Raw genomic sequence first — 9,852 nt, 5'->3', positions numbered from 1 at the left:
ACGATGCAATATTTAGTGGGGGAAAACTTCACTTAATGCTTCTCCCTGTTTCTCCTCCATAAAAAAATTGTTATGAAGGTTAACTTAATTTAAATGTATACTCTTTATGTATCCCCTATGGGGAAATTACAATTTAAACTCTATGCCATTGTTTGAATTTTAAAAATTCATATAGCCTATTGTAAATTGAGACCTGATTGGGACATTATAAAATAAATGTGATCTTAAAGAAAGAAGAAAAAAAAAGTTTTTAAATGTGTTTTTTTTTTTATTGTGGCATTGCTCCTTTAACTTAACTTGAGAACCTGAACACGTCTACCACCACTGGCAGACGAGGCTATCCAAGATGTTATGTAATGGGGACACTTTTACCATAGACAGTTAAAAAGACTTTTACTATGAAGCCAAACGTGCTAGACTTCCGTGCTGGACTATTTTGCAGTTGACTTGACGTGTCTCCGTTTTCGGTTTTGACGTATGAATCATCCTTACCAAGATGGCGACGCACCTGTTTCTCCGGCGGTGATCCTTGTTGCTGTCTGCGCAACGTTAGAAAACAAAGCGGCAATAACGGACTTGTAATAAACTGGAGACGTGGTTAACCAGCTGGAGTGAACTCCGTCTTCCAAAATGTCCACAGAGGAGCTGTCAGCCTCGGACAGCGAGGCTGCCCTCGCCGGCGCAGGGGTGCGATGGGCGCCGGTGGGCGCCGTGGCCAGTCCCGAGGAGGAGAGCGGGAGCGGGAGCGCTGGCCGGCCGAAGCAGAGAGGCTCGTCCTCGGCCACTGATGAGGAAATGGCCGCCAGGCTGGAGAAGCTGGAAGAGGAGCAGGACTTGCTGAACTCCTCTCTCCTTGCCCTCACCTCCCACTTTGCCCAGGTTCAGTTCCGACTGAAGCAGATAGTTCACGCCCAGACCGAGGAGAAGGAGAGGATGCTGGCCGAGCTGGAGGAGTTCGCCTTCAGGGGCTGCCCGCATGTCGTGGGCTGCCGAGCTCAGGATGCCCACCAGCTGGAGAACTCGGTGAGACTGCTGCTCATGACTTCATTCCGCAAAATACAACCACCGTGATGAGACACACTCTTCTACACTCCCTGAGTGCACGCCAGGAAAAGATGACAGTCAAAAACATACAACTGAAATAATAGAATATCCTTGAATTAGATATTCTAATCTTTATTACTTGTATTAGCATAGATTTAGGACTGTACTAGTGTAGTATTTCCATCCAAAACAACTGTGTCTCTACCAAAAAGTGTGTGTGTGTGTCACAGCAATTCATCTGAAAGAAAAATAATCAACTATTATAATATCTTAATATAATAATCTTTTTTTTAAGCAAAAGTGCATAACACTCCCTACATCCTGCCTCTTAGTCAAGACGATTGGGGGGATTTTCTTTGTCGTATGTGACAGTTAACTGCAAATGTCTGTGTAAGTTGGAGAAAATCTGTATTTTTCGACATTTTCAAACTAGTAATAATCAATGATTTGAGAAAGACAGATTGATCAATAGTGAAAGTAGTGGTTAATTGCAGGTTGTGTCGGCCTCACAGATATATTTAACACTCATAGACACATATGTGGACACTCTATACTCACCAGATATATATGCATAGGTATAAAAACAGGCACGCACAGTGACTCTCTGTGGTGTTAAGCCCAGTCATATTACCTGAAGTGCATCACTTCAGTGGCTGTGAGGTTTCTGATAAAAAAATAATAAAGCGTGCTTGTTGCGTCACACTCGAGGCTGCTGCGCCCACCTCTGCTGTGTGTTCCCATTGATCTCTTATCTCTGGTGGAAAATGTTGCTTTTGTGTTGACGCACAGAGCTGCAGGCTCAATGAAAATGCCTCCAGCAGATCCCTATCTGTTTAATAAAGGCTTCTGTGTACTCATGTCATGTCGAAGAAAACCTGCTTTGTCGCTGACTTTGTTGACTCCTTGTCTCTTTACATTTAGTCTGAACTGAAGTAAAGTCTCGGGCTCACGTAACTATTATTTGGAACTATTTCTCACCGTATTCCCCACCCTAAAGGTCTTTTTTATCTCATTTCTCCCTTGCTGCATGCTTTACTTACAGGGGGATCTGGTGAGTATGATATTGGATGTCTCTTCGAGAGTTTGGTGTGTGTATTTCTGTGTTAATGTTGTGACACAAGTAAAAAATGATGCAGCTAAATATATGATAAATTGCTACACCGACTTGGAAATTAAAGTTGGATACATCTTGACTGCGAAGAGCTGCTAGGCTGGAAAAGGAATACAATTGCAAACAACTTTTTTGCAAAGATCTGTGACTAATAACACATATGTTGTTGTTTTCCCTCCTGTCAGAGTGAGAGGGAGAAGAGGGAGCGCCTGGAGGCCCAGAGGGAAAAACAGAAGGATCTCATTTTCCAACTGAAGACACAGCTGGATGATCTGGAGCGCTACGCCTATCAGGAGGGCAGCTACGACTCGCTGCCGCAGTCTGTCGTCATGGAGAGACAGAAGGTGGGATTGTGGAAATGTAGCCATGCAAAAATTGCCACCGAATCTGGGTTTAATCCTATCACGTGTAGATGTGTCATACCGGCTGCAGGTTGTCTGATCGGCCTTTAATCCTCACACTCCAAATGATTGTAACATCCCAGACTAGACCTCCTCCAAGGCACGCCCTATCCCACAACGTTAATGCAGTGTGAATATTTCCATTATTCCAACACCACATGAATGCAGAGCAAACAAAAGTGGAAAATAGTGTATCCACCACCCACGTGATTTGGATCTGCTCCAAAATGTTATTCCTACCATTCCTTGGTCCATGCTAACCCTTTCCACCAGGTTTCCTTAAAAAAAATGGGCCGGGTAGTTTTTCCATAATCCTGCTCACAAACCAACCAACCAACAAAGATACGGATAAACCAAACCCAAAAACAGAATCTCCTTGGCGGAGAGGCCCAACATATACAATGATGCTCATAAGTTTTATGAACCAATGCTAAAGTTGACTAAAAAGAAGAATAAAAAAAATCGTCTTTTACGATCAATTTGATCGTAATGCTTAAAGGTCCCCTGGCATGAACATTTTACTTAAATGTCACTTAAAATAGCCCCATATCATCACATACCCTTCACCATACCTAAAAATTGGCATGGGGAACTTTCCATAAGATCATCTCTCCATGCAAATCAAACCAGCTAATAAGCTGACTGAAATAAAACCATGCCAAGCTCTAAGTATGGTGAAGGGTATGTATTTTTTTTTTTTATTATTCCTCTTTTTAATCAACCGTAGCATGGGTGTGTAAACCTATTCTAGCCACTGTATATAAAAGCATCCAAAGAGCACCATGTCATGGTCCAAATCCAACTTTATTTAGCCTTCAATCTGTCTCTTCAGGTCATCATTGACGAGTTGATCAAAAAGCTGGACGTGAACCTGAACGAGGACATCGGGAACCTGTCACCCGAGGAGCTGAGGCAGAGAGTGGACGCTGCCATCGCTCAGATAGTGAACCCAGCCCGGGTCAAAGAGCAGCTGGTGGATCAGCTCAAAACCCAGATCAGAGACCTGGAGATGTTCATCAACTTCATCCAGGGTACGCAGTCCCAGACATGGTCCAGACTGTCTGCCAAGAATGAGAATCTCCTGTTTCAGCGCATGCTTGTTTGTTTTCATTTAAGTTGGATTAAAGATTTTTCCTTTCCTTTCTATAGATGAGGTGGGGAACCCTCTGTTATCAGATGGACACAGCCAGCAGCCGCAAGCAGCAGGGGCCAATGCCAGAACTCCAGGAGTGAAGAAGAAAGGTCAGTCAGCTCCGATCTCTAACTACAGCTACCGCTGATTCTTCGTAATAATAAAAACCAGTAGAAGACGAGATTTGGAGTTAAGATCTGGCTGAAACAGCCCGGCTGTACAGTGTTCAACCAATGGCCTAAATAGGTTTTAAAAAATGTATTAACCCTTGTGTTGTCTTTGGGTCAAATTTAACCCATTTTTCAAAATATCTATATCAGAAATAAGGGTTTCTAAATTGAACAACCCAAAAATACCATGATTGATTCCACACATCGTGGTTTGCAAGTACAACAAAACATAGGATCTCTACTTTCATTGACTTTTGGGTTTTTAATAAAAAATAAAAAATAAATGCATTTGGAAAAAAATGATTAATTATTTGTCTAAATAATTCAAAATTTCTGCTTTTTTAACTTAAGAATTAGGTATAATTTCCTATACATGAGGATTATTGACCAGGAATTTCAAAAAAAATGTAGTACATGTTAAACTGGTAATAAGTTGGTGTTTCTACATGGTTGAGAAAAGAAGTGTTAAACATAAAAAAAGAGCCAAAAACATTGAAAAAAAAGAGACACAAGTGTTGAGAAAAGCAACAAACATCAGAAAAGGTGTTGTTAAAAGCGACAAAAACATCAGAAAAAGTGTTGATTTTCAGGACGACAGGTACATAATTGAATGGAAGACAACACACGGGTTAACTGGTAAGCTCTGAATGAGCCCTATACAAAAGGCAGCTTTACTTGATAGAAGTATGTTGTTCTGGTTCTCGTCCCTGACTGCAGTGGACCCAGAGCAGGCCCAGAAGATGCGTGAGACCGGCCTGCAGCTGATCCAGAAGGCCCTCGCCGTGCTGCAGATCTTCGCTGCCAGCCAGTTTGGCTGCGCGCCGGGCCACCTTCCTCAGAACATGTGGCCTCAGGAGTCGACGCAGCAGGACTACGGGCCCCTGCTGCAGCGTCTGGAGGCAGCGGTGGACAAGGTGCGGGTGCTGGGCTCGTGCAGACAGCCGTCCCTCGAACACGTCGTCAACTACACCAGCAACTCGGCGCTGGGACCTCGAGACGAGCTGACGGCGGCGGTGAGGAAGGAGCTGGCGGTCGCTCTGAAAGACTTGTTGGCTCACGGCCTCTTCTCCCCCTCCCAGACCATGAGCCTGGTGCTGGCCCCCATCTCCTGCCTGCTGCCTTACAGACCAGCCCCACAGAACATGCACCCGTGGGAACTCTTTGTTAAGTTCTACCACTCCAAAAACGGGAAAGCATTTGTGGAGACACCGGCCCGCCAGCTTTCCCAGTCCTTCAGCCTGCCTGTAGGGGGCGGCCCGGTGACCGTCACCCCAAAACAGTCTCTGCTGTGGGCCGTTCACACCGTGCTGAAGGAGCACGGACGCTACAAACGAGGGCCGGACACCGAGTTCAAAGCGCTGGTGTGCATGGCTCTGAACGAGCAGCGGCTGGTGTCGTGGCTCAACCTGCTGTGCAAGTCTGGGACTCTGATACACCCGCACTACCAGTGCTGGAGCTACATGGCCCAGACCGGCTTCGAAGGAGCCCTGCGAATCCTGGGCCGCATCAGCCACCTCAAGTTCAACCTCCCGGTGGACCTGGCTGTTCGGCAGCTGAAGAACATTAAGGATGCTTTCTGAGGAGGCAACACATCCCATAAAAAAAGAATATCAAGTATTTTTATCTGCTAAACTACTCTTTCCTGGCATTTAGGACCAAAAGCATGACTTTGTGCTTCAAGTATGTAACCTTTTCAAAAGGTTTTCTTTTTATGTAGCCGCCCATCTTAAGTAAAGTGCAAGTATGTGACGTCTAAAGTACATGCATGGATGATTGTGCTGTGTGTCAGCCACGCCCACGAGCAACCACAATCTGCATATCCCACTGTGTTTAAGATGCCAAAATGTCAAAGATGACAATGCTGCGCGTACTGTAAACATGCCTTAGAATGGAGATTGAGATGACCTCGTGTTTAGAGAAGCCTTCCTGACCTGTGCTTGTCATACATTTCCGCTGTGTACATGATATCGTCCTAACCTATGCAGCAAAGAGAGAGAGAGAGAGAGAGGTTGGATGCGTACAGTATTCAATACTGTAATGTGGTCGCTGCTGAGACAAATCCAGGAAGAAGAAGAAGAGAAAAAAAAAAGAGAAACTCAATACTGTGACTTCTACACAGTAACAAGCGCTTGTATTGGTCCACTGTTCACATTGAGAAAGTACCGGGACTAAATCATGTGTAGCAGATTGCTTGATCATGTCAGTTTAAAATGAAATGCCGTACACCTCTTACAGTTTCCATCCTAATGCATTCTTCAAATGTAACGTTTCGTGCAACATTGTCCACAGATACACAGCTATCTGAAGCTGTCACTAAAGCACGTGGCGTTTCGGGTGTGTTAGACCCTGTATGAACTGCTGCTTTTCTCCTATTTCAGGTGACATTTAAATGACAATGTAATGGATTACATCCCGTATGTAACATGACTGTAGGCTGTAAAAGGGTTAAGTTTTGTTTTCTGTTTTTCAGCAAAAGTAGTTTTTATCGTCCTTAAACAGCGGAGTTGCACGAATCATATCCTTAAATACTGAATGTACAAACCATAGATGCTATTAAACTGAGGTTATATCCGCTGGATGTTGCCCTGCTGTATTTGTCAAACCTGTATTTGTATTTCCCCGAGATGAAAAGCTGTGGATGCATTTTATTGTTTATTTTATGTCACTGTGTGATTGTAGCATTTCTGTAGTAAATACGCTATATTTAGCTTCCTAGTTTCCCCATTTTTGTTGTCTTGATCAGCTGTTGCGTTGTGATTTATGTAAACTTATTTATTTAAGTATAGCGTGTTTTAGCACTTAGGAACAATAGACACGCTCAATCATTTAAAGTTAGCTATTTATGTCATTTTTATTTAACTGCTTTAATTACAAATAATATATTGGGAGATTTGAATTGAGTTTCATGTTGAATGCATACCTACTGTACAGATGTAAACAAATTAAATAGTAAAAATCAAACATGCTGTGCTGCTTTTAAGTCTTTATCCTTTCAGTTTTTAAGAATTTAAGAAAAAAACTTTACACGTTCATAGATTTTGTTTTAATGGAAATATTTTTTATCTGACTTTGAAGACATTAACAGACAACAAAGGTGACAGAATCTCTTGAAGGAGACATCCGTTGTGTATACTATTATTAATAGTATTACTTTGTGTTCTACCATGGGAACATTCCAAGCCATTCTAGTGTGCTATAGAAAGCCTGCAGGAAGACTTGATTTGTGCCAGTTCTCATTAATATTCAACAAGCTAAGCTGCTTGACTCTGATTGGCTAACAGCTAGCCAATGAGAGCCTGGCTATCAGCATCTTTTACCCAGTGCAACCGGGCGAGCTCATGAATAGTAATGAGCTCAGGCAACATGACATCAGACTGACCAAGCTATTTCTCCTCTTATTTCTGGTGGTAGAGCTGACAGAGGAGGGAGCGGTTCATTTGCACATTCACGTAACACAAACACATATGGACCTAACATATAAAAAAAAAAAAAAAAAAAACGGTTTTGTGTGGCAGGGCAACTTTAAATGAAATACTGTGCATTGATTTCAAATGAAAAATAAAAGATTTGTTTAATGGGCAAAATAGTCCATCTTCCAGAATGTTTTGTCTTTATCAGAAATCACATTTGTTGGGGACATGTACAACTCTCAAATGAAATATAAAAATATATTTAAGTTCACTATATATACTGTATATATATATATATATATATATATATTTTTTTTTTTCTGCCATGTAATATCAGCTCCACAAACTTTCCACGTGGGGTAATTTTCATTACTAAAATAAGTCCTTATATTTTTATTTTATTAAGAGGGATTGGGAGAAAACAAATTGTTGTCCTGAATTATTTATTAGAAGTCCTGTACTTAAATTCAAGTTGAGTTAATCCCACTTAACTTTTTAGACACAAGCTCTGTTTGCTACTTTACATTTCGACTCCATTACATTGATTTTTATAACTAAATACTTTCAAGATCAAGGTTTAACATAAACGGTATCATTTATAATACAGTGGGGAGAACAAGTATTTGATACACTGCTGATTTTGCAGTTTTTCCTACTTACAAAGCATGTAGGTCTGTAATTTCTTATCATAGGTACACTTCAACTATGAGACGGAATCTAAAACAAAAATCCAGAAAATCTCTTTGTATGATTTTTAAATAATTAATTTGCATTTTATTGCATAAGTATTTGATCACCTACCAACCAGTAAGAATTCCGGCTCTCACAGACCTGTTAGTTTCTCTCTAAGAAGCCCTCCTGTTCTCCACTCGTTACCTGTATTACCTGCACCTGTTTGAACTCGTTACCTGTAGAAAAGACACCTGTCCACACACTCAAACCTCTCCACAATGGCCAAGACCAGAGAGCTGTGGAAGAACATCAGGGATAGAATGGTAGACCTGCACCAGGCTGGGATGGGCTACAGGACAACTGGCAAGCAGCTTGGTGAGAAGGTAATAACTGTTGGCGCAATTAGAACATGGAAGAAGTTCAAGATGATGGTCAATCTCTATGCAAGATCTCACCTCGTGGGGCATCAATGACTATGAGGAAAAAGAGGGATCAGCCCAGAGCTACACAGCAGGACCTGGTCAACGACCGGAAGAGAGCTGGGACCACAGTCTCAAAGAAAACCATTAGTAACACGCTACGCCGTCATGGATTCAAGTCCTGCAGAGCAAGCAAGGCCTCCTGCTCAAACCTGGTCAGGAACTGCAGGACTCGTGTGAGCGCTGTGATTGCAAACGAGGTTTCTGTACCAATATTAACTTCTGCTTTTCTGATGTATCAAATACTTGTCATGCAATAAAATGCAAATTATTTATTATTTATTAATTATATATTTTTTTTAAGATTCTCCCACAGTAGAAGTGTACCTATGATGAAAACATTACAGACCTACATGCTTTGCAAGTAGGAAAACCTGCAAAATTAGAGTATAAAATACTACTTCTCCCCACTGTCTAGAATTAAACTACCCAGTACTGTAAACTTCAATGTGCTTCTTTAACCAGCTGCAATATAGAATTCTTGGTTATGCATATGTATAATATTCCAACACCAACTGAGGGTCAGTCTGCATATTGAGAACTTTAACTTCTGATATTACGTATCTAATGCCAATACTGCATCAATGGTGGAAAAGTACAAGACTTGCGATACTTCTACTCCACATTTTAGATCAAAAATACAGAATACTTAACGTATTCTAAAAGATTTAACTATTGATCTGACGGTCAAGGGTGGTGAGAACAAGGGGTAAGTTTGTTGAAAATTGTATAATAAAAGTATAAATTCAAATTAGCCCCAACTTTATTTGCTGCAACAAAGTGAACATATTGCATCAATAATTACAATCCAATAATAGAGCATTCTGAAATGGGCTTTTCTGCAGGAGTAGTTTTACTTTCAGTACTTAAAGTATATTTTGATGACAATACTTTCATACCATTACTTTAAAATTTTGAATACAGGACTTTTACACAGTGTCACCTCATGCAAAAAAAGAATTATTTAAGGATTTTCAAGACTATTGTAGGAACCAGACCAAAAATCCTCAACTCAAAACAGGCTGGGGAACTTGGCAAAGACTGTAAAAATACTTCAAAATGTAAATGAAGAGTCACCAGTCAAAATCCATTTTTAAACATTTATTTGTGAAACCAAAGTGAAGTTAGAATCTGAGCTTCTGGAAAAACCACTTGTTCTTGCCCGTCTTGTACCTAAAAACAGAACATAGTATTTAGTTTAGATCTGGGAACACGTCACAGAACCGAGGGGTGAACCCGTCGGTTCCTCAACAGCTTACTTCACAATCTAAAAATCACACTGTAGAAGTAGAAAGGCTTTATGGTCTGATCACTGATGTTTGTCATCAGGATTATTACACTAAAATAAATTATGCATTCACAAAAGATACTGTTCTATTAGTGACAGGCATTAGGAGAACACGTGTCACATGACTAACAGCATTTCTTTTCTA

At 41.2% G+C, this 9,852-nt stretch overlaps 2 protein-coding genes across 3 annotated transcripts in view; one reads left to right on the top strand and one right to left on the bottom strand.

Moving 5' to 3' along the window:
• The first annotated feature begins 452 nt into the window (after window positions 1-452).
• rundc1 (RUN domain containing 1) lies at window positions 453-6,420 on the top strand. Of its 2 annotated transcripts, XM_032537051.1 has the most exons (6): window positions 453-1,023; window positions 2,087-2,095; window positions 2,341-2,499; window positions 3,389-3,587; window positions 3,706-3,798; window positions 4,576-6,420. In XM_032537051.1, exons 1-6 carry the CDS (start codon window positions 631-633, stop codon window positions 5,436-5,438), a joined length of 1,716 nt encoding a protein of 571 aa, XP_032392942.1. In that variant the 5' UTR covers window positions 453-630; the 3' UTR covers window positions 5,439-6,420. The 2 variants fall into 2 exon arrangements, with proteins under 2 accessions (XP_032392942.1, XP_032392945.1); XM_032537054.1 differs by lacking the exon at window positions 2,087-2,095 and having other exon boundaries at window positions 454-1,023.
• A 3,085-nt stretch (window positions 6,421-9,505) lies between these two features.
• The window catches only part of rpl27 (ribosomal protein L27), a 3,448-nt gene continuing 3,101 nt past the window's right edge, over window positions 9,506-9,852 (bottom strand). The window contains exon 5 of the mRNA XM_032538022.1: window positions 9,506-9,592. Coding sequence (XP_032393913.1) covers window positions 9,544-9,592 — 49 coding nt within the window. The 3' untranslated portion in view covers window positions 9,506-9,543. The remainder of the gene's footprint in view (window positions 9,593-9,852) is intronic.

Source organism: Etheostoma spectabile, chromosome 15, assembly GCF_008692095.1.
Source record: "Etheostoma spectabile isolate EspeVRDwgs_2016 chromosome 15, UIUC_Espe_1.0, whole genome shotgun sequence".
Taxonomy (NCBI): domain Eukaryota; kingdom Metazoa; phylum Chordata; class Actinopteri; order Perciformes; family Percidae; genus Etheostoma; species Etheostoma spectabile.
Note: the sequence above shows the minus strand (reverse complement) of the source record. Positions and strands in the feature narration are given on the sequence as shown.